Source organism: Gouania willdenowi, chromosome 19 (genome assembly GCF_900634775.1).
Source record: "Gouania willdenowi chromosome 19, fGouWil2.1, whole genome shotgun sequence".
NCBI classification, from domain to species: domain Eukaryota; kingdom Metazoa; phylum Chordata; class Actinopteri; order Blenniiformes; family Gobiesocidae; genus Gouania; species Gouania willdenowi.
The window spans coordinates 19,757,942-19,784,285 of NC_041062.1; the positions used below are offsets into that span (position 1 = coordinate 19,757,942).

The 26,344-nt window shown below is 36.1% G+C and overlaps 1 protein-coding gene across 1 annotated transcript; it reads right to left on the minus strand.

The window, feature by feature from the left end:
• Positions 1–219: 219 nt before the first annotated feature.
• On the minus strand, positions 220–24,467 carry LOC114481408 (heparan sulfate glucosamine 3-O-sulfotransferase 6-like). Its single transcript, XM_028476222.1, has 2 exons — positions 23,720–24,467; positions 220–1,349 (listed from the first exon to the last, which is right to left on the minus strand). Exons 1-2 carry the CDS (start codon positions 24,169–24,171, stop codon positions 731–733), a joined length of 1,071 nt encoding a protein of 356 aa, XP_028332023.1. The 5' UTR covers positions 24,172–24,467; the 3' UTR covers positions 220–730.
• Positions 24,468–26,344: the final 1,877 nt, after the last annotated feature.

The window sequence follows — 26,344 nt, forward strand, 5'->3', positions numbered from 1 at the left end:
AGAAGCTTACCACCACTAAGTGTGGAGTGAAAGAATAATCCCTTAATTCTGTAAAGCGACTATAGAAAATTGATGCATTATTATTATTTATCTATCGCTCCATCAGGCAGCACACACACAAATACTGTATCCGTCCATCTAACCATCCATCCATTTTCAGAGTCGTTTTGTCAGCACACAAACAAACACATCACACACACATTTCCACACTCCCGTATTGCTCCCACATCATTCATTTATTTTACTCGTCTCTCTTCCTCATATGGGACTATATGTGTGAAAGCACCCTTAGTGTCACTGTTGTATTAGCATTTTTCAGTGATCGGTTGCTACCGTCTTGGGAGAGCAAAGGTGCGCATGTAGCTGTAGGGTGGGGCAGGTGGCGGGGGGTGAGGAGTTTTTATGACAGTGACATAACCAAAAGGGACCTTTAGGGGGAGTGCTAAGCGCAAGTTACTTAGTTCTGCTTTAAGCTAGTGCTTGTCTTGACACAATAACATAATAGGCACTTCTCAAGAACAGTTTAATTGAACTTCTCTTGAAAGAATAATATGTCAGACTCTCAAAAACTTTGGTTATGTGGGTATTTTTTGTGAATTTTTGGAAAGGTATGTGCTGGCATTCATATCTTAGAAAACAAACTAAAAGGCATTATTTACACGTTTGCACAGTAGAACTTTTGTTGATTAAAAAAAAATAGTAAGAGATCCATTTCTAGGTGAGAAACCATTCAGTCCCAGCCAAAGTTGTGGCCAGTCATTTGGTAGAGCTTGAGATTGAAGGGTCGGTAAAAGTCTCTTAGTCTGATGATGACATCGGAGGGTATGTGGGGATGGGGCCGTCCCTTTGACTTCCCCAGGCAGCGTGGCCTGCTGCTTCCCTCTGGCTTCTTTAGACAGGGGAATCCTTTGGTCTGGTTGAAGTAGAAGTGCTTATCTGTAATTACTCGTTTGAGCCCAAGAAAGTCCTGCACCCGTCCCATCTCACCTGCCGGGTCGGACACCAGCCGCTCTCCGCTGACAAAAAGCAAATGTGAAAGAGGAAAGTATCTCAGCCAGTTCTCTAGATGCTTGGCATAGATGCCAATACGAATAGCACTCCAAGTGGTGTCGATAAGACCCGTGGTGGAATTGCGGAAAGCTAGATTCTGGAAGGATGGAAGCGTGGGGGATTTAGTTAAAGTTTGTGTATAATCTGAAACAGTGCGGGTCACCGGATCTCGCACTACTACAATTAGCTTAGTTTGGCGGCTCATGGAGAATACACGGCGAGGGGCTTCTTTGGTGATGAAGTAGCTCGGGGTTTTCTCCATTGTGATTTGACCTTCCAGCGTTCGTGGCATCATATTCCTGCAAGACAAAAGAAGACAAGACATGAATGAATTCTCTATTCAAGGGGTAAGTTGTTTTTTGGTCACCTTTTCACATTAATACAGATTAAAACACATCAAATTTGACACAAATCAGAAAATTGTTAACAATAGACAAAGTTAAAACACAATACAAAAAAGAAATAAGGGGATAAACAATGTACTTACAATCAAACAACAGATTGGGCTATTGAAAAATATCAAGTTTTTTTTTTATAAATGAAAGAAGTCTAGAGGCATTTCTGCCATGAAGAAGAGATAAAGCCTTGGTTCCCAAAGTGGGGTACGGGTACCCCCAGGGGTACGCAAATTGTCATAGGAGGTACGTGAATGAAAATTAAAAACACGGTGACAACACTGGAAACTAGAACATAAATAGTGCAGCTAATGCTAATGCTAGGTTATTGCTAATACTAAGTCAATGCTATTGCAAGGCTAATGGTAAAGCTAGGTTAAAGCTAATGCTAGGTCAATAATAATGCTAGGCTAATGTTAATGTTAGAATTAAGGATAGCTAATGCTAACGCTAGGCTAATGCTAAGCTAAGGCAGGACGACGTGCATTTTTTTCAGGAAATGCAAATATTCTAGTTATTATTATTATTATTATTATTATTATTATTATTATTATTATGTATTATTCCTCAACAGGTAAAAATCAGGGACAAATTTCACACCAAAATCAATCATCTTATGATTAACAAACAAGCCAAATTTCACATCGGATACAGTGAACAAATTAAGTTTAATCCCTTTAGATAGAAACTAATTTTGAACATCGCTCCAGAAACTATATCACACAAAAAGAAAAGATGATCCAAATCCTCAGTCCAGACTTTACAAAAAAAAACACAGTAACCAACATCCAAATTAAATCTCTGACTCAATAAGTAAACATCATTAATAATCTTAAACTGAATTTATTTCCCTTTAGGCAAAACTAAATAAACTAAGTGATTGCATCTTATCTTTTTAATTTTCTCAATTTTAAAATCTTTGAGGATATAATCTCTTTTGGCAGAGTTAATAAAACAGGAACTCAAAAAAGTATTTCTTAGTAAAGTATTATATCTTGTTTGATCATATTCTGAAATTCAAGGAGTAAGTAACTCTAGAGAGAGAAAAAACATAAAAGCATTTATTATAAAGCAGATTAAGTTAATACTTTAATTTATATTCATTCATTTGATTGTTCTTCACATTTCTTAAAGTGATTTGAGCTTTTCATTTGGAATTAGGGGCCAATTAAAGGCTGATAAACATGGCATTAACTGCTGGCATCGATTAAGAGACCATGTGAGTGCAGACTGGAAAGAGTGTGTGTGCTGCTACTGGAAGGAAACCACAGGGGAATATTAACTTCAGTAAAGTCATTTCCTCTCATCCGCTGTCTCCTCCTATACAATCTCATAACCACAGCTCTTGGTCCTCGCTGCTGGATTACAATTATAGCTACATCAGTTTACACTGAGGTGTAATTACTGTCACTAGTAATACATAAATATATGGTATATGTCTGATTTTTGTCCTTTTGTATGCAATAAATGCAAATTTTAACAATTAGAGTAGTATTATCCCAGTTGGTGAAAAACTTATTTAATGTTAACAGGGACATAACAGCAAGTTTTATAATAGCCAACTGTAAAATACATAGAGTTAAAGAAAAAGTAGAATTAAATATATAGAATTAAATATATAGACCATGTGTGTAACATATACAAAAATGCAAAAAATTATTAGTTAACCCATGTTAACTTCAAAAATTTGCATTGATGCATTGTAACGTCCACCGTCCAGAATACGGGTTAAAATGCATGTTCTCACTCATTCACACTCTTAAGAGATTAAATGCTTCTCAAATACGGCAGCAAGTATATTCCATTAAAAATTGTCTCAAAATCTTCCTAAGACGTGAAAAAATCCAATGAATCCCAGCATTTAGTCAAAACACAGTAAAACTGCTGTAAAAAAAAACCCCAAAACATAACGTTCTATTTACAAGAAGAAAGCAGCACCGCTCTGATTTATTCTAACATTTTTAGCTCTGTGAGGCTGACCTTGTCTTTAAAAATCTTCATTTTTAGATTAATGTTGTAAATTCATGATAAAATCACTTTCTGCTTCATTTCTGCTGCAGTACCATACATTAACCGGTGGGCGCAGTGTCACTTCACCATTTACATTGTGAAGAAGAATTGCGCAACAGAAGAAGAACCAAGTCACATGACTCGAGTGCCAAAAAATAAAACGTATTTTTAAAAGAACACATTAATTCATATACATTTTGTACAGTCACTGTGTTTAATGGCACTTAAATATTTGTATATTATGTACATTATATTAAGAAAAGTGAAGGGGGCATCGTGCATACACATCATGCTCTGGCACATTTTTTGCTGTTATTTGTGGTATTGGGTTGTTTTGTTTGCTGTGTCCAATCTCCTAGAAATGGATTGCGCTTTGTCCCAAGCTCGGAGCCCTGTACTACAAAACTGGATTGTCTATTATCGAGGTAACTTCCTTGACTAAACTTAGCTTTTTTGCACTATGGCGCTATTTTACTGCTTTCTGGGGTAAATTAAGATGACAACTTGTGCTGAACGGCTAAAATGCCGAGTCCAGGGGGTAACATAGCACTGCCACCTTGACCAATCAGTTCTCGTGGAAAATAAGCCTGCCCAAGATCTTGGTTGGTTGGTTTGCAGATCGTGAGGTGCGTTCAGGAGAGAAAGAATATTTATAGAAGGATGCAATCTTTTTATCTGATGACATCTTACGTAAAGGTATTCAATTCAATTCAACTTTATAGTACAAATTACAACAAAAGTCATCTTGAAGCGCTATATACATAGATATTCATACGTTGCAAATGTAACACATTGCAGATGGGCGCTCATACTACAACAAACTGTGTGCATTGCACTAAGATATAGATGAATCAATCAATCATTTATATGGTTTGATAGAATTAATACATTGAGAATGAATGTCACCTTTATTGCCAACTCTACAGTATGTACAGGACATACAGACGATGAACTAATGAACGCTCTTAAGGGATTAAATGCTTCTCAAATACGGCAATGAACTAGTCTCTCTGTGGTAAGGATGACCGGCAGCGGAGGGGACAGACAGACTCGAGAGTAGAAATATGTTTCAAGCTTTTTCTATTTATTTTTCTTCCTTGTCAGGTGCAATATATTTACAGTGAAACCCCCAAAACAGAAAACCAAAAACTTGAGCAAAACAAAAAGAAAAGGGCATTGAGATGCCAGGCTATATTTTTGCAAATCCTGAACATGGACTTTACCCTCTGTTTGTTGCCATCAGTTTTAACAGGTCTGCTCACTCAGGGTCCAGTCTAGCAACTGAGGCTGTGCTTCCTTTATAGGCAGCCTCTAACTGTAACTCCTCCCACAGACAAACCAAACCCCATCTAAAATCAATTAACTCAATAACAAACCAAATAATCATACAAGCAACACACAAAACAACAAACCTTAATTACTCAATCATACATAATAACTTCATGTAAATTAATTCACCTTAAATGTTTTTAAAATCCAAAACAAACAAAAATTACACAAACACCCCTGTACAAATGGTTTGACCCAACACCAGCCCACCAAACACCCCTATTTACATGAGTTGGGTTAGTCCCTCTGGTTTCCTGAAAATGGAAGTGCTCCTGTGACCATGGTGGTGAGTTAGCTGCTAACCAACAAACACATACAGTATGCTGGTAGTCCTTTCCCTGCATAGATGCTGAGGTCAGTAACTAACTGTGGTTATTGTGTGAGCGTCACGGCTCACTCCGTGACACTCTCGCTTGTGCGCATCAGTGGTTTCCCCTCCTGTCTATACCGACTGGCCAGAACACCATAACAGAACATAATATAGTCCAAAGCAGTGGTTCTCAATCTTTTTACCCCCTTTGCATTTTTGTAAAATCATGTGTACCCCCTTCATATCATAATACCCTCTCCATAATTTCATGTGCCTCGCCTAAACCCCTAACTGTGTCTCAAAAATTGGGTCCCTAATGTTTAATCTACAAATTCAAAACAATAAGAGGAATTTAAAGTGGAATTTAAAAAAATGCAACTTTAATGTGATTATTTAAATAGTCAGTAAATAGTCTCCATTGTAAATCGTGGCTATTTATTGTCTCATATTGTTAGAAGTGTGATAAAATGGCCTCTACAGCATAAAACAATCCTGTTTCAATAAATTACAAGACAATATTGTATTTTATTGAGCAATAGTTTTCTCAATAATTCCAGCATGTTCATTTTGTCTTCTTTTTGAATAATATGTTAAGGTTTGTCTGAATAAATGAAACCTTAACATATTATTCAAAAAGAAGATAAAATGAACTTGCTAGAATTATTACGCAGAGTCATGGACAAAACTGTGTCCAAGCATTGGACGCATCAAAGCGATCAGTAGACGCCTTTGAGGAAAACTGGCAGTTGACAGTCGAAACATGTCAGCAGATCAAAGTAAACTTTTTGAGAAAAGTTGTCTGAATAAATGAAACCTTAAAATATTAATATTACTGATTGTTTGTGGTGAATTTGCGGGAAAAATACCCTAAAAAGAGACTAGGAACATTTCCCAGTTATTTTTAAATGAATTGTTAAATATTTCCGAGTACCCCCTCCAATGTGCTCTGTACCCCTAAGTAAATAAGTACTCTAAGTAAATAATGTATTTATATAATACCTTTCACAGACAAAAGCCACAAAGGTACACAACATATACAGTTTAGAATCAAAAAGTACACATATAAAAGGCCAAGACAACATAAAATAATAGCAGCCCAAAAATAGGTAATTAAATGCTTGAACAAATAAGTCTTTAGTTGGCTTTTGAAGGTGTCAACAGAGTCAATTGAACGCAAATCAATGGAGTTAATTTAGAATAGGGGATATGTGAGTCAGAATTCTCGATGCAGAGCTTTGCACTGGTTGTAGTCGAGACAGCTCCTTCTTGTTTAGACATGAGAATAAACTATTACAATAGTCTAAACGTGAAGACACAAAGGCATGGATGATAAGCTCCAAATCATTCTGAGAGACCATTTTCCAGAGTTTAGAGGTGTTCCTTAGTTGAAAGGAGCAGTTCCTTCTCAGCTTCTTACAGTGCTGCACTAATGACAGGTCTTTGTGAACGAATACTCCCAAGTTTCTAAGGCTTGGTCTAAGTCACCCAAATACTGTTTAATCCCTGGAATTGAGTCATCAGGGCAATCACCAGAGTTTCTGTTTTGTCTGCATTGAACTGCAGAGAGTTATCGCCTAGCCATTGTTTTATTTCCACTAAATAATGGAGTAAGGAGTTAAGCTTCTGGAACTCAGATGGCTTAAAGGAGCAGTAAAGCTGGATATCATAAATTTATAGGTGGTAAGAAACATCACTAAACCTTTGGACGATCTTTCCCAAGGGGGTCAAATACAACAAAAATAGGACGGAACCTTGAGGGACTCCACACAACAAATCCGCTGACTCAGACCTTATTTGGTTCGCTGAAACACTAAAACTGTACCCAGATAAATATGAGGAGCACCACTGTAGAACTGACCCTGACAGTCCTACTTGATTCCTCAAGTAGGACTGTCAGGGTCGACACCTGGTGGTCAACGTTGTTGAAGGCTGAGGACAGCTCCAAGAGAACTAGAACAGTGCATTTTCCCGAATCAGCAATCATAACGTCACTGGACACTTTCAGTAAGGCAGTTTCATTAGAGTGTTGTTTACGGAAACTGGACTGAAACTACTTTGATCCAGGAAAAATGCCAGCTGATCACAAACTACCTTCTCAAGGATCTTAGATGAAAGCCCATGACCACAACTCCAGCGCTGTGAAGGGTCCAGGGCACCCCCTGCAATCCGAGCAGGGAGAGGAATCCGGCGTAAGCACCGAGCGCGTTCCCTGTGGCTGAAGACGACAGAGCCCAAGTGTGCTGCAGCACGCCTTCTCCTGACCTGGACTTGGACCGTGAGCCTCTTTTCTTGAGTCTCTTGCGGATCTTGCCCAATGCCCGAAACAGCAGCAAGTGTTCAGATGAGTCCGGAACGATGATAAAAGGAGGAAGAAACGCTTGTTTGTACCTGTCCCGTGTATCAAACAGGCCCTTCATCGACTCTTTGATGCTTATCAGAGAGTCTGTAAAGCCAAGACACAGCCATGTGTTATTCGGGCTGATATGATCACATATGATGAAACAATGACCATTAAAAATCTAACCACTGGTGCAAAGCACCACTCTACTAAAGCCTTTGTCATAAGGGCTAAGTAATAGCAGGCATGCTAAATCATCATCAGTAATGCACAGAGCTAGTTGCAGTGCTTTTCCTTCTCCGTTCACCCTGCTGCCCCAGCCAAAACTTCAAATAGGGCAAGGTAGGCCTCCCAGTCCTGCTTTATTGGCATATTTCTGCATTTATACACACAGGCATCCATCGGCTAGACCACTGCTACTACTGGTCTGCAACAACCCGCCAGAGGCTGGGTACCATATCCCCCAACATCCACGACTATTTAAAATTTGTCCTACACACCAATGCATAGAAAAATTAGATTACCAATCTGGGCCACAAACATTTTCACCCACTGCCATGACGCCGGAGGCTAAAGCCAATAGTACGAGCAAACTGTAGCCACACAATGCAAGCAAGTCTGGACTTTTACTTCTGACACCAATGTAATGCCCATAAGATTGTCAAAGGGGGTGACCTTGGCTCAGTAGTAAAGTGGGCCGTCTAATAACCGAAGGGTTGGTTGTTCAAATCCTGCTCTATCCAAGTCATTGTCATTGGCACCCTTGGTTCTGGGCAAGGCAATGAATGGGTATGAATGTGCATGAATGTTGGTGGCCGTAGGAGCAAAATAACAGCTACGCTTATGTATCACCACTGGTATGATTGATGTGAGTGACTGGGGTGAATGAATAATGGCTTCTGTAACTTCTGTTGTGCGCTTTGAGTCTCCTTGAAAAATGCGCTGTATAAATCCAAACCATTACTATTATTATTACAAAAGAATCACTCAGTGGTTGGATATTAATAAGGAACCTGGTCACTGTCGGCCATGAGAATACCAAAACAACATCAACAAAGTCCTCAGTTTTACACACACTCCTCACTCTTAAGGCTCAAACATATTAACTGCAAAGCTCAGATTTTAAGACTGTGCGGAGTTCTCCGCATACTTGGTGTCACACAAAACACTGCTTGGCATTTTATCGACCTGCATTAAATGTAACACCGGCCTGCATTTCACCCACCAGGTGAAACAAAGCAGGAGAGATGAACACAAGCTTAGAGGAGAGACTGGCAGACAAGCTATGACAGTACCGACACCTTTAAAAGAAGTCTCAGAAGTATAAGGACCACAGAGAAGTGCTAAGGATTGTGGGAAATGTTTTTTAATAGAAACTACTACCCGGCGATGCGCCCGAGTCCGCACAGAGTCCGTTGTGTGCAGAGTACACCCGCGTATGTTTGAGCCTTTACACATATTAACCAAACTTTGCTTCCCAGCATCCCTTCTGCACACAGCCCCTCCCCCAGACATGCTCTCATCCAATCACCATGACAAAAACCACAGCAAACATAAACAGCATGAGCAATAATCACAGAACAGTTCAACAGAACAATGCACACTTGGCTCATTACACCATTATAACACCCTGTGTGCACTGCAGCTTAAATTACGGGGAAACATGTTCACCAATCAGTTTATGTCTGCAAGTGTGTATCCATACAATACAAATTTAATCACAGGATACACATGTGCACATCGTAACAATCTAGGCATGCCCTCCACAGGCTGCATCAACATCTGTGAGCAATGAAGTTCTTAGTGTATGCATTTATGTGCGTGTGTGCGTGCGTGCGTGCGTGTGTGTGTGTTTCCAAGTTAGAAAGCTTTCCTCTTGATTGAAGTCCAGAAGGAGGAAATCCGTGATCCACGCAGGCTTCTCAAAGCCAGATCCCAGATCCTCCTAATCCTGAGCAGGCTGATGCAGCAGGGAAATGGACTCTTCCATCCCAAAGGCAGATGGTTGTGGTTCAGAAGGCAAGACCACCGAGAACCACAGGGATCCTGTAATTCTACATGTCAACATGTGGAGAGCTTTTTCTTTTAGTTCAACGTTTGTTCCCTTCTCCATCCTTTTTTCCCTCTCCACATTACGTCCTCCAACCCCCTCTTTCTCTGACCTTAGAGACTCCCTCGTCCAACTCAGCCTTGGCTGCACAAGCTGGAAAGTATTTGTTTTATAAGTGTGAAAGAATCTCAATACCCACTGACATTCTCCAAGCACTGTGAAGTGGGCATGAAGATTGAAGATAGATAGAGTTGGCCTACATGTTTAAAAGTCAGTCATTACTGTCTGCAAATACAGGGCTGAGGACTTTCTGTGGGCTGATTAGTAGACAGCAGGGGTGGTTAGCAACTTAATAATAGAGAACGCAAAGTAGTGCTTGTCTTTTTGTTCGTTGGAATCACGCCACTGCATTAGTTACAAGCTGTTACGTCGTTTTTTTTGCGTATCCACAAGTCATAGTTGGTATTTTTGCATGGGATTAGAGTTACCATATCATTCAAAATCAAAGGAATTGGATACTGTATAAGGGTGATAATTAAAGCTGATTATTAACTTTATCACTATATGTTTTGTTTTTAGCCATTCAACAAATATGGTACTTCACCTTAATTAGTATTTAATCAAACTGTCACACTAAATTTTTTTTTTCTTGCAGAGTTTTTCACAAATGCACATGCTTTGTTTCATAGTTGTATTTCACATTCACAAATGCACACGATCTGTTTTCGCAAATATATATTTTATGCAAACTTGTAATATAAATTCTGAAATGCACACGCTCTACTTCACAAATATTATATTGAGGCACACTTGTAATATAAATCCACAGATATTGCAAATTGCTGAATGTGCATTTACAAACTGCTTCTGTGCTGTGAAACCTCTGCATTTGTGAAAGAAATGTGTGCAGCAAATTTTGAGACTGCCCTGATGTCACGATGCAACTAACGTCACCATTGGCTGATAAAACTGATCGACAGATTAGGTGTGTTTGCTTTCAGCCAATCATATGGCTTCTTACATTTCCTCCACACTCTTGTTTGAACACTGCGCATGTGCACACATATCAGTAGCTCTGCAATTGGTTTAAAAATCAGATTTGAAAACTCTGAACAAGACACACCTTCCAGGAATGGAAATGGCTTTAATGAAGAACTCCTCTTCTGATTGGAGGACACACTTTATTTTGAAGAACAGGAAACAGATTCAGGACGTTCCTCTTTAAATAGCACACCAGGCACTAAGTCAAATTATAAACCACTGTTTCTCAGAGAGGCCGACAAATAAAACAAGCAACTTGATGGAAAACAGGAAAGAAGAAGCATCCACAATACACATTTTGACTGACCTGACCAAACGAATCCACTATCACACTGGGATGTATTAAAACATTATAGGATGAACAAGATAGAATATTCACGAGGTACTATGAGATACATACATGAGATAGACATAGATCAAATGAGAGAACCTATATATGTGGATAAATATGACATTTTTACCTGAGGTTAGTTATGGTGTAAACACCAGGAGGAGAGAAAACCAAGAAGAAGAGATTGGAAGGAGTTCAAGTGGACACGAAGCGTATAGTGAAAGAATCCAAGCTCCCACACATACAGTGGGACAGCAGCGATGCTTAAACCCTCATTCTGCACCACAAAACCACAGTTTCCAGTACATGGCAGAGCCAAGGCCTCTCCACATAGAAGCATTTTTTCCTCAAACTATTTACCAAAGACTTCCTTTAAAAAAAAAAGTCTATGGCTCCTATTTTGAGCAGCGCAGCTCGCACGGCGCACATAGAGGACGAGTTGAGTATTTATTCAAGCGTTGCACAGGCTCACGTTCGCTGGCCTGACTAGTCTAAATGATCAAATAACAGGGATTTACACTTTTAGTCTATCGATGAGTAACATTTCATTTATACCATCATTTGCCGTAATTGATCATTTAATTCAAACCTCAGCCTGAGTTCGTTGCAATACGGAAACGCTGTTCACTGCCTCCGTTATTCTGTTCCACAGAACGTTTCGGATGAATAAAATTCCAGTTTTCACACTACCGAAAAGCACATCTTTTGTAAAAACGTTTTTATTTTGCAAATTCGAGTTTAAAAGAAAAAATATATATATTATTTTAAAATTATTATTATTATTAATTTATTTTTTATTTTTTTCCCCACCACAGTTTTTTCGGACTTTTTTGTATTCCATCTTTGTGAGTTACCGTAGCACAATGCTAAGGGAAGAGTTTATTATTGTTTTTATTGTAATGTTATATGCTATAAAATATGTAGTTATCTGATTTCTTAATCAGAACATTTCAGCTACTGTGAAGGCGCTGTTGCACTTTTGCTTAAACCTGAGTTAAAGCTTGAAACAGTTGAATGACAGAGCCTCATTTACTTTTTATTTTGGGATTATTCTATGCATTTTAACTCTTGAGGACAATCACAGCAATAAAGTTGCACTTTTAACAATATATCTGATGTCTGCAGTCATTTTTAAGTGCATTGAAGAAAAAAAAATCGAAATTCAAAACTCAAATTTTTCTTTAAAAAATCTAAGATTTTTTTTTGGCAAAATCGCCCAGCCCTACCTTCCACCCTCATTATTAATCTTTGTGGTTCAGTAAGATAAACGTGCCTGAGAGGTGGTTGGAAAGATAGACGGCAACGTCCATTGTCTTGCGTTGACGTCTTGTAGTCGGTATATTGCAGAAGTCTGTTTTATATATACTTGTAGGTACAAAAATGCATTCTAAACATTTTAGACAATTTACAGTATATTTGAATGAAAAGGGGCCTGTGTAAAAATAAGCTGGTTGTAAAGCTAAATTGTGCACTAAAAACCATTATTAATGCTGCATCAGGGCCCTAGCAACCACCCCTTTAAAACATTGCAAATGGTACAACCAACATGTGCTGCTGTGCTGTAGCAGGTAGTCTGAACTGTGGATGTGACGAGGAGCAGGAGATAGACAGCAGCAGGAAACCATGTCTTTCCTCAAGAAAGAAAAACCAGGTCAAAAACACAAAGAAAGGAGAGATGGTGAAATGAAGGAAATCAACTCCTCAGTTATTCAGAGGTGAGCTTTAAAACACACATCTTTTTAAGGCAATATATTATTTTGGTTGAAATTAACTGTGCACTCTCGCACATTTAAATGCTAAAACATTCCTTTTGCACGTCAACTCCTAATTGGAAATAAAATTATTTTAGAAAAATGATTTTGAAGACTAAATTTTGTTGCCACCAAGTCTTAAGTAGGTGACCATTGTCCCCATTGATTCTAATCATTCTATATTTATCTTCTATTTACCAGATAAAACATATTTTTGCCACAAAATTTTGTCTTAATAATATGTTAGGGTTTCACTTATTTAGACAACTTTTTTTTGACAGATCACAGCAATCAGCAGACGCTTCTGAAGAAGACTGGCAGTTGACAGTCAAAACATGTCTGGAGATCAAAGTAAATTTCCTGAAAACAAAGTTGTGTGAATAAATTCAACCAAGAACTTGCTGTAATTATTACATGGAAGTCAAGAACACATCAAAGCGATCAGCAGACGCCTCTGAGGAAGACTGACAGTTGACAGTCGAAACATGTCAGGTGATCAAAGCACATTTTATTAAAAAAAATTTAAAAAAAAATTGGAATAAATAAAACTAAATATTTTTAAGTTTTTTTTTTTTCAGACATTTCATGGGGTCACAACCCACGGTTAAAAAACACTGAACTACTGTATATGCCAATAGGCTTATTACTAGAGTTTACATTCCCTAAATAAATAATTAATTAAATATTCAACAATAAGCAGAATCTTAAGGAGCTCTGCATTAATGATTTGTGAATTAGAAAAATAAAAATTCAGAACCAAATGATGATGTATATTCCTAGAAAAATAACTATTAATATAGAAATGATCTTCATTCTTATTCTTGAGTAACTTCAGTTAAACATGAACATCTTGTGTGGATCCTTTAGTTTCTGTAAATACATTTCTAGGAGTTCCCATTGATGGAAAACTTGAATGAAAATCACATACAGTGTATAAGTACTTCTACTACCTAAATTATGGCTTGGAAATATGGGGAAACAACTACAAATCCAATACTCATCCTATTTTCCTACTCCAAAAAAAGGCAATAAGAATTATCAATAAAGCACCTTTCTATGCACCAACAAACCCTATTTTTGTAGAACTACATTTATTGAAAATCCATGATCTTGTTGACCTTAGTCATGGTGCACAAGGCACATAATAATCTTCTCCCTCCTCACATCCAGGAGCTTTTTGAACACAGAAAAAGTAAGTACAACCTCAGAGGAACCGGCATTTTCAAAAAAGTAAAAGCAAGAACAAATAAAAAAAAGTCATTGTATTTCTGTAAGAGGTGTTAATCTGTGGAACGACTTGAAAGATCAATTAAAACAATCCGGAACAGTCACAGCTTTCAAAAAGACGTATAAATCTACTATAGTTAAAAAATATATAAGCTCAGGATGAATAAAGTTGCAACTAGCTTTGATGTAAATTTTCTGTGTTCAAAACAGGGGACGGGACTTAGATAAGCAAACTGCTTCTCTCGTCTCCTTTTTCAGCATGTACCAAAAAAAAAAGTGAATGTAACCATGTCGGAAATAAACTGAATAAATAAAAATAAAATAAAACTAATGAAAAGATTTTAATAGATCCATAATGGATTAAATGAATTAAATGATGACATGATTTAGTTTAAAAATAAAAGTTTATTATAAATCTTTGTGTTTTGTCTCGTGGAAGTTTGTAAACAGGATTAGGAATAATAAGTATTTACTTCAGCCGAAACCCTTTCGGTCGTGCTGTACACAAAATTATGAAAATGTTTTGTTTAATGTTTAATGGAATAAAATTACCAAATAAAAACTACTACTACTACTACTACTACTACTATTACTACGAGCACGATTGCGGAAACTTGTTGGAAAAGCATTAAAGGTTTTCTTTAATGAGCTTTCAAACATTTGAAACATTTGATGAAACCATTGACTAAAGTCTCATAAATACGTGTTTCACTGCAGCTGAGGGACGGAGTTAGTCAGAGTACGGAGCAAAAACACACAATTTATATCTTTAAAAGACACAAAATGAAGAAGGGGAAAAACAAAAGGAAAAAAGTAAAAGCTAAAGGTCATTTTCCCATGAGCAGAAAAGCTGTGATAGAATGTTTTAAATGTTACTCATCTCCAGAACTTTAATGCTTTAATGTTCTGTGCTCAGCATTCATTCATTCAGGTCTGAGAAAACAAACTGTGGCATTTAGCTTCATATACTGCACCTTAAAAAATAATCCAATAAACTCAAAAATAGCTTTAAGCATTAGAATAATTATACTTAGAATAATTATCCTGCATTTATGATCTTTTAAACTCCAACTATCTTGTCTTTCCACTTCTAAACCTGCACAGTGTATCTCAACTAGGGCTGGGCAATATAGACCAAAACTCATATCTCAATATTTATTTCTCACAATGGCAATACATGATATAAACTAGGGCTGCTCGATTATAGAAAAAATTATAATCAGTCATAATTGAAATCACGATTATTCAAACAATTATTTGTCAACCAAAAAAATGTTTCTTTATGTTTAAAGAAACATAAAATATATTCTTTAAACATAAATAAAATCATTCACACGCTAAAATCAAGTATGTTCACTTTTGCACAAAACAAAACACGTCTTTGTTCTAGGTCTTCATCATCAAACCCAAAGTGTCCCCATAGGGATGTCCCGATACAACTTGTCACTTCCGATACGAAATCGATATTGCCGCCTTGATATTGGCCAATACCGATATCAATACAATCCGATAACAGCACAAATCATAATACTTTTATTACTTATTTTGTAGTGTGGTATGTTAGAAAAGGCTTGATTATTATCAAAAAAAAAAAAAAAAACAGCTCAATTTATTATAAACCAATTAATTACATATAATAAACCTTCTATGATTGAATAAAATAAATTAAAAAACAAAATAGAAGATATTGAAAAAAATAAATCAAAAAAACAATATATATTATATCGGAGATTTTAGATGCAGTCGGATAAAATCCGATATCGGTTTTCTGGCTGATATCGGACCGATATCAGTATCGGGCATTGATATTGATATTAGATATATTGAATTATATTTATTTATTTATTTTTTATTTGTAATCGTTGGGTGTAGAACTCGAAATTTTGATTAATTGAGCAGCCCTAATAGAAATCTCGATAATTTTAATTCAAATGAAGTCAGACCAGAAACACAACTCAGGGCTAAATTTGCTGATGTAAAAATTCTACACAGGCTAATTTATGAATAAACCAGTGCTGCATGCTTATGGCTAAATGATAATCATGATTATTTTTGGATCAATATTCTAATAACAATTGTAATCACAATCATTGAGGGAAAAATCTATGGTTTTATTGCACTACTTTTAAACAAACAATATGTGTACAGTTTACAGTCCAAAATTCTGCAAAATAAGAATAAAAAAATTAGCACATGAATTTAAATTGTACCAAAGGCCTAACTGAATAAATAGACTATTAGTGCAGATCCTGTATTTTATACATAAATATCCCAGACGATCAGGTTAATTTAATGGTGTCAATCAAAAATCCTGATCACGGTTCAAATGTGATTAATTGTGCAGCCATATAACAAACAGCTGCACAATATGCACCACGTTTGGATTTTTCTCCTCTAAGGGACAGCACGTGTGAGTGAGTTCTGTAGTGTTCTGGACGGTCTGGATTAGGACACACTCAGCAATATAGCTAACAGTGTTTTTCATGCTGTTCTGATAAGTAGTGAAATCAGAGACTCCTAGAATGAGTATTTTGATACAAAATAAGTTATAAACGATATGTATAACGATATAGGTGATATTGTAGGGCTGGGTGATTTTGCCTAAAAAAAAAAATCTCTGATTTTTTAAAGAAAAATTTGAGTTTCGATTTGAGTTTTGATTTTTTTTTTTTAAATGCACTTAAAATGACTGCAGACATCAGATATATTGTCAAAAGTGCAGCTTTATTGCAATAATTGTCCTCAAGAGTTAAAATGCATAGAACAATCACAAAATAAAAAGTAAATGAGGCATCTCAGCATAGTGTGAATAAAAAAGTAAACATGCCTGTGGCACACATATAGCCTACTCAAAGGGTAAACACATGTAAACAAAGAGAGGGCTGGCTCACATCGAAATGCGAAAAAGTCCAAAAAAACTGTGGTGGGAATTTCTTTAGTTTTTTTTTTTTTCAATTATATATATATATTATATATATATATATTTACTCAAATTTGCAAAATAAAAATTGTTTTCATCTACAAATCTATCTATACTATAATTTCAGGATGGTCTGTGTGTGTGTGTGTGTGTGTGTGTGTGTGTGTGTGTGTGTGTGTGTGTGTGTGTGTGTGTGTGTGCGTGTGCGTGTGCGTGTGTGTGGAGCAAAGATCTCCCCAACGCGGTGCGAGTTCGACCTGAAACTTAGTCAACGGGTTCCAAATACCCCAAGTGTGTGTATCTGTTATTTTGGAGTAATTTGGTCATTTCAAAATGTTTATTTTTTATTTTATTTCACTTCTGGACGGCCCCGAAATGAAACCTATTCAGCTTTTGACCACAGGGTGTGAGGGGGCGCTAGCGCACCATCTATATCTATTTCACTGCACAGCTCCTCACCCGAGCAAGAGTCACGTGTGCGGCCAGAGCCAATCACTGCGCACACAGCCAAGCGGACACGGACTGTAAACACACGAGCGATAGAGAACAAGATAATAACTTTAATTTACTTACTCACTCATGTAGTTTGGAGCTTTACGTTTTGTTTTGCGCAGTTTCAGTTACAATGTCTATGGAGTTTGGTTATCAGCGTCTCAAACATTTCACGGGAACACACACAGTATTTATAAAATTTACAATAAAAATATGCTAAATGAGTAAAATAAAACCAAAAACTAAACAAAATTCATACATAAAGTACACAAAATGACTCCAGAATCACTCTATAATGGCAACCAAATACAGTTATACAAAAAAATGCACAAAAAGACAACTGAAAGATAAAAAAACACACAAAATTACTCCAAAAAACATACATTACAGAAAAATACAGCAAACAACAAAAATATGAAAATGACTCAATACACAAAATCAAATAGTTATACAAAAAATACACAAAATGACAACAGAATCACACTACAATGGCAACAAAAACTATAATTATACAAAAACACAACAGAAAGATACAAAAAATACACATAATGACTTCAAAAAAACATACATTACAAAAAATATAAAAATTAGTAATAAAAAAACAACAAACACATTTATACAAAAAATGCACAAAAACACAACAGAAAGATACACAAATACACATAATGATTTAAAAAAAAACATACATTACAGAAAAATACACCAAACAAAAAAATATAAAAGTGAGTAAAAAAAAAAAAACAACAAACACATTTATCATGTTTATATTTCATAGAATTAAACCAGGGAAATCGCACACGCTGTTTTATTTTGCACCCGCAAATAAACCCCTTTATAACACTACAGAGTACAGAGTATGTACACCTCTTTGTACATCCAACCTTCAAACATATATTCATTTGGCCATAATTAACTCTACTTAAGCTCCCACATGAATGCATACTTCCGACGGGCACTGTCCTAGTTCAATTAATCGTGTAAAAATCAATTTTTTTTTGCCCAGCCTTACGGTATTGTAATTTTCAATATCGCCAAATTAGAAAAGTCGAAACAGCTTGAATATCGATATATATCGTCCAGCCCTAATCTCAACATATGAGGCTTACTTTTTTATTTTAGATCAGAAAACATCCTTAGCTCTGCCAGATATATTTTATAACTATTTGTCAGATTTACAGATGATGAGTGAACTGAACTCATGTGGGATATTTCAAAGCCTGCCTGTTTTCATGCACCAACACAGCTGATGTCTAACATGATGAAAGTGTCTGTTGGTACGTTTACCGAAGTACACGTACGTAGCATCTTAGGGTTAGGATTAGTCTTAGTCACGTGACCTAAACTGGCCAATGAGGGGCGCTGCGTATGGATAGAATGTTGGTATATTGATGTAGCAACCGTACAGATAGCCACTGCCTAATATGATCTATCAAGCTGGAACGAGCCCTAAACACTGTTATTTTGTGCTTCTGCAGTGGTCTTTGAATAGCTCAATAGTTAGTGTCACTGCTTATAATTGCAGCGCTATATAAAAGCATTTTCCCATTTTCATTAATAATTATTGTCTTAACCCTTGGAGCATCTTTGTGACCAAAAGTGACATTTTAGGTGTTTTTATTTGTTTGCCTCTGAATATTCCATTCATTTTTAGGGCTAGATTTATGAAAAATTTCTACTATTGTTTTTTTTGCTTAATTCAAGGCCTGTTTCTGTTACTGTGAAATAACCTGGAACTAAACATATCAACCCTGGAACAACCTGTCACTGCGAAATGTTCATGGACATAATTTTTTCATTTAAATGTTCACCTATTTGCACTACTCATCAATGCACTACTGCACTATTATCTTATTATTATTATTATTGTATTTTTAATTTATTTCATTATTATTATTATTATTATTATTATTATTATTATTATTATTATTATCTTGTTATTTTTATTTAGTTTGCACATATTAGTCTAACTACTCTTATATTTATGTTTATACTTCTTTTTTCTTTTATTTTTCTTTATTTTATTTACTTTTCTTTATTCTAGTTGATTGTTATTATTTAATGTTACACTACCTGAGAGAGCACAGGTCACCAAAAGAAATTCCTCGTGTGTATTCATTCACCCCTGGCCAATAAAGTTGATTCTGATTCTGATTCCAAAGTCCTGTGTATATGAAGTGTATAGAAAAGAAGATATGCATCACACTGACACTTAGTAACCATGTGACCAAATTTGCTTCAATGACTCCTATTGTAAGCATATTTTTCATATACTGTAATCATGACATATCATAATGCTTTTTCAATTAATACCTAATAGAGCTAAGCCTCTACTTTCAAAATAAGAGACCAATGCATAAAGTTTTCAGTGAAGGCCTGGATTTCTTATCTTGCAATGTATACAAGTTGTACAAGTGTCATTTTTTCTTTAAAACGGTCCTTGTGCCAAAAATAATAATGCATTAAATTCAATTTTGCTATTCATTAATGACACAAGGCTGTAACATTTTCATCAAAAATTAGGGGTGTCCCAATCCGATATCGGATATCGGTCCGATATTAGCTGGGAAAACGAATATCGGATATCGACTTCAAATTTCCGGATTTTCTGATTTTTATTTTATTTTTAATTTATTTTATTCAATTGTAGAATACTGTAGATGTTATGTTGAAGGTTAAAATCTATGTAACCAATTGGTTAATAATAATTGGGTCAGTTTTTCTCATAACTATTGTTGCTGACTATTGTTCTCTGTTTGAGTGACATCACTTCATCAAGCCTTTTCTAACATTCCACACCACAAAATAAATCATTATTGTTTTTTTTTTATTGAAGAAAAAAGAGGAAAAAAGGAAGAAAAAAAAAGAAATAAAAAAAAAAACATCTGTATGATTCATGCTATCGAATCACTATCGGTATCGGCCTATACACAAGGCTGCAATATCGGTATCATATCACAAATGTTACAAAGGGTTTGAACTTTGAACATTACAATAAATGTTATATCTATGCATAGGTCTGAAGTAGTTGAAAAGATCTGATGCAGTGGAAGTAAAAAAAAATCATGGAGGACATTTTTATTACACTTTTATGAGACGAACAGTTTGTGTGCAGAAGGTGTAGAAGTGTATTTACATTTAAAGGAGTGCACAAGGGTTAATTCAACTATCCTCGTAATGAGCATGGGTTCTACAAGAGGAGAAAAAAGTCAGTGTAAATATCCCTCCCATCAGACTGGTCAAACAACCTGCACTAACGCTGGATTAAAGCATTGTTTTGTGAAGTTTCCATGACACAGCAAAATAGCAAAAGATCCAGAACAATCCAGTGGATCATAAAAAACTCTGGTTCTGGTTTTGAGGCTCTGCAAAGCCATTTTTGTGCACATTATGATGTAATTAAGTGTGTCAAACTCAAGGCCCGGGGGCCAAATCAGGCCCTTTAGAGCAACAAATTTGGGCCGCTCAAGAAAGTTAAAAAAAAATATTGTAAAAACATGAAATTCAGCTGTTGATATCTCAGTCGCTCCAAATACAAAATTATATTAAAATCCACAAAATTTGCAGAGGTCATTTTTCCAGTTCTTTTATCACGACAGCAGTCATTTTTAATAGGGATGTACCGATACAACTTTTTCATTTTCGACATGATACCGATATTGCAGCCTTGCGTATCGGCTGATACCGATATTAATTCGATATCAGCACGAATTATACATACTTTTATTATTTATTTTGTAGTGTAAAATGTTAAAAAGAAAGGCTTGATCAAGTGATGTCACTCAAACAGAGAACAATAGCCAGCAACAGTAGGGATGAGAAAAACTGACCCATTTATTATTAACCAATTGGTTACATACATTTTAACATTTAACATATTATCTACAGTATTCTACAATTGAATAAAATAAATAAAAAAAGGAATTGAAAAAATAAATAAATAAAATTCTGAAATTTGAATCCGATATCCAATATTCGTTTTCAGGCTGACATTGGACCGATATCCGATATCGATATCGGGGCACCCCTAAATTTTAATCTGAAATTGTTGAAAGAACTCTCAATTTTTCCAAATCTTCCTCAAAATTCTCCATGAAATGTCTCTAAATTCCCAAAATCAGGTAAATTTAGGCGCATGTCCTACAGGGACTGATATACTCACATACTTTATCATCATTTATACGTGGAAGTGCAAACCAGGGCAGGTTAATGTTGAATTAGCTTTTTTCCAGCCTAAATTCTGTGGCCCACTGAAGCTTAAACTGGTCCGTATTTGGCCCCTGAACTAAAATGAGTTTGACACCCCGTGTTAGATGATGATCAAATGCATTTACACGTAACATAACAAGTTGCATTACCAAGAGAAATCACCCTCTGAACGTTGAGCTTTCATAAAGCACATGCAAGTCATGAGGTCATGTATAACTTTGCACTGTTTAAAGACGGCTTTTTTTGCCTGCTGAACATTTTTGACTGATTATCTAAAACATTGGCAGAAGGGTTACATCTAAGGCTGAACGATTAATTGCGATAACATCGCGATATAAAACGTGATTTTCTAATTGCAAAGGCTGTGTTTTTTTTAAATTTTTTTAGTAATAATTTATTTTAAGTTTGTTGATTTACCTAAAAAACATCCAATTGGTTAAAGCAGATATTAGTTCTCCTTATTTTCCTGCACTTTAGTATGTGTGATGTTACTGACTGGATATTAGTAAGCTTTATTTATTTTTTATATCTGTTTATTTTATTTATTTATAGACTGTCCTGTTAAGTTCAGAGAGTGTTTAAAAAGTGCAGTCCACATGAAACGTGAAGTTAGTTTAATATGTTGAAGAGGTAAAGCCACAGATTTGTTTGCTTTATTGTTGTAATCTGTTCTTTAAAATGCATATTTTATATTTATTTAAAGTTGAAATAAACATTAAGTGGTTTATTATGAAACAGATTTATTGCTTGTATTCATTGAAAAATAATTGCATATTAAATCGCAATATTGACAAAAAAACATCGCAATTTGATTATTTTCCAAAATTCGTTCAGCCCTAACACACACACACACACACACACACACACACCTTATGAAAAAACTTTTCTTACATTTTTATTTTATGTTTTAAAAAAATAAATAAAAACTATGCATGGTGATAAATGAAGAAATATGCAGTTAGTATTAGTTTATGAATTCAAACAATCCAAACGATTTGTAAGAAGAAAATATATTAGTTAATATAATTCTTGACAATTAAAATCAGGGATGTCAAGGGTTAGGCGGGAAAATTAGTCATTTAAACATTATTGTGAGCAGGTTTGCACTTTTATACATATAAAATACAAAATATGTAATAAACCGACAATATCCAAGCAATAAGTGACAGATATCAGTCCCAACAGGACCTTCACTTTACATTTTCTAGATTTTGTGACCAATTTCTATTTAATTATTATGTAATAATTTGAGAAAAACTGAAGGATTTGTAAGAATTTTGAGTTTTTTGAACAGTTTAACGTTAAAAACGACTGTGGGCCGAATTGGATGCTATAAAGGGCCAGATTTGGACCCGGGGGCCATGAGTGCAAACACATGCGATTTAAATAACGAGAAGAAGAATCTATATTTTGACAAAAAAAAAATCTCTATTAGAAGTGTGACGATATGGCGATATATCGCGATATTTTTTCGCACAATCAATGATCGATATGCTCCCGATAAGTATCTTTTTGTTTTTATTTTTTTTATTTATTTAATTTTTTTTTTTTTGGTTTTAAGATTTATTTTATTATTTTCAAAACCTTTTCTGTTTTTTCACTAAAATGTGCAGGTACGTCTTCACAGAAATGTTGTCACTGTTTGTTGAAGGAACCAACATATTGTTTACTGGAATATTGCACTATAATGGTGTCACTGGTAAGAAAGACCCTATTTTTTGTTTACATAAAGCACTATTGGAGATACTTATTCGTTTATATTGGTATGTTGACACTTATTTACAGAAATGTTGCACTAAAATAGTGTCACTGTTCATAGGACACTTTTTCAAGTTATTGTCTTTCAGAGATTTAAAATAAACATTTTATTTTTTCACTTAATCTTTTTTTTCTTGTTATGTCATAGATTATCATAGATTGATTTCTGACCAATATATCGATAATCGCAGTATCGTCATATCGTGAGATTATCGTTATCGTGAGGTACCCAGAGGTTCCCACCCCTAATCTCTATGTAATCAAATTGAAAGAAGTTAAGTGCATCAATACATCCCAATCTTTAATTTGAGTTTTGTTTGTTGTAGTTTTTATCGGGATTCGAATCGAATCATTGGTTGAGTGAATCCTTAGTTACACCACTAATAGAAACTATGATTAAAATGAGTTTCTGTTGATCTCACCTGACAACATTTATACATCTAGTTCCCTCAAAGATTTTCAGAATTCCATCTAAATGAGTGGGAATAAATAAATATAGAAGTCTACACACCTGTACCATTCCAGCCCTTTATGATAGAAACGGTCGAAAAAGTGCGGTTCGCTGCCCACGGCTCTCACGTCCGGGTGGATGCGCAGGAACTCCAGCAGAGCCCGCGTGCCACCTTTCTTCACCCCGATGATGATGGCCTGGGGAAACTTTTTGCTTCCAAAGTTATTAGCGATGGGAATGTTGCGTGAAGAAGTTCCGTCATGTGGCCAAACCGAATGCTGCTCGCGCACAACAGAGCCCGGAGACGCCTCGTGCGCTCCGGCGACGCGCTCCGCGTCTTTTCCTTCGTTACCGTGAAAAGCTCTGTTATGGTTGAACAAAGGTCTGGGGAAGGACTCACAGAAGCCACCGAGGCAGTAGAAGAGATAAGTGAAGAAGATGATCATAGTGAGGAAGACGGACAGCTTGGACTGTGGCTTCAGGTGTCCAACTCTCCATTTACTACATCCCATGTGTCACAAGGCGGATACATGCTGTGCTGAGAAACATCATCACACAGTTCTCCAAGGTTCCTCCAAGAAAATCACTTCTTTTAAATCAAGCAGCGCGTCTGTGCCACAAGTGGTAACAAACCTGCAGTCCGCGGCGCGTAAAACGGTTCCACATGTTGGCACTGCGCATGTTTCACCTCAACCTGTCCATTAGAAGACATGAAGGATCCATAAGAAGAAGAGCAAAGACCGACACAAAGGACTGAGATGATCTCAGAAGTCGATGAGATAGTGGATGTGCGTCCCCACAGCTCCCAGTTCACTGTCCAAATCAACGCCCTGTTTACCAAACACACACCCGCCCCGCCTTGCCACCACTGTGTGTGTGTGTGTGTGTGTGTGTGTGTGTGTGTGTGTGTGTGTGTGTGTGTGTGTGTGTGTGTGTGTGTGTGTGTGTGTGTAGTACCTGAGATTTCGTACAGAGAGACATAGTAGGGCTGAACGATTTTGGAAAATAATTAATTTTTTTTTTTTTTACTCAATATTGCGATTTAAAATGCGATTCTTTTTTCAAGGGCCTCTTGTGATATGTTTTTCAATGAACACATGCAAAAAAAAAAAATCAATCTGTTTCATAATAAACCATTTCAGATTTATTTAAGCTTTAAATAAATATAAAATCGAAATTTTAAAGCACAGATTACAACAATAAAGCAAACGAGAGTCTGTGGCTTGACCTCTTCAACATTAGGGATGGGTATACTACTATACTACTACTCTTACAGTACTTTATCGATACCTTACTTTTTTTTTTTTTTAAATCAATGAGAAAACACAAAATAACAAAAAACAAATAATGAACATCAATCTGCTCATTTTTTTTTTTTTTTACATTTTTAACAATATGGCACACAAAATAAATGAAAAACATAAAGTAAATAGTTCTAAATAAAACATTATAAATGTTTAAAAAAATAGTAAAAAAAATACCATATAAATAACTTTTTTATATTAACAAAACACTAAACCAACTATCTAAACCATACAAATATTCAAATCAAGCATATCAAACAACTTACTGTAACAATGAAAAATTGTGCAAAAGGAGAATTATGGAGCTGTCTCTCTGATGGCTGCGGCTGCACTGGCTCATGACGACAAGGCCAACTAAGTTGATTTATTCCTGTTTAGCCATATTAAGTCGCAACGTTTTAGCTGTACGATAATATATGATCGTAAGTCACTACTCTAACTAAACGTTGCCGGCAGCCGAGGCACGGTAGCAGCCAGTGTGCGGGGAAACCTTCGACTGCTACGCCGAGACGACCCAGCGGCCCATGAAGCAGCGGTTTTTCCTGCCAGCACTCTCCGCCACTGGAGCAGACGGAGGCGGCGCGTCAGACGGCAGAAGCGTGGCTGCCACGGAGGGGTAGCGGCTAGGCTAAAGGCTAACCCCGCACGGTGCACAAACATCACACACACAACTCATCGGCTTCTGCACTTTTCTGACTCAAAATCACAGTAGCCACTTAAATAGCCATGTGTTTTACTGTAATGCGCAGTTTTTTGGCTGAAAACAATAATACATGTGTAGATAGCGTCTACAGACACGCCTACTCATGAAGCGAGGCGAACAGGCGAGCGCTGTCTACAGTAGCTCCTCCCATCAGTCAGCTCCTCATGAGGGTTCTTAAGCTTCAGTGCTTGTCTGAGGCTTGAGGATTAACGCCACCTTCAAAATACCGCTAACAGGACCGATAAGGATGTAGCTTGTCGGTCACAAAAAAATAATAATAATAATTAAAAAAATAAATAAATAAATTGCAGCCTTTGCGATTAGAAAATTGCGTTTTATGATATCGCGAGAATATTGCAAATGTGATTAATCGTTCAGCCTTAAGACATAGTCAGAGGTTTTGCTTTGCTGAATCACTTTATTAGAGATGAACAGAAAGTGAATCAATAACAATATCAAGTCAATAGAAGAACAGACACTAATTTAAAGGGGACATATCATGCTAAATCCACTTTTTTAGCCCTTAAATGCATTTTTGTTGTATATTTAGAGTGTTTAGAAGTACAGAAAAGTTCAAATTAGTCTCTTCAGGTGCTCCGTTGATATCTTTATATTCTGTTTTGGTCATATTTTTCAATCTGTCTCGATTTTTCTATTCTCTATTATGTTTTTTGAACA

Coding starts and splice junctions, on each gene's coding strand:
- LOC114481408 (XM_028476222.1), bottom strand. CDS start 24,171: ATGGGATGTAGTAAATGGAGAGTTGGACACCTGAAGCCACAGTCCAAG. Junction 1,350..23,719: donor AAAGGGCTGGAATGGTACAG/GTGTGTAGACTT, acceptor TTTGTCTTGCAG/GAATATGATGCCACGAACGC.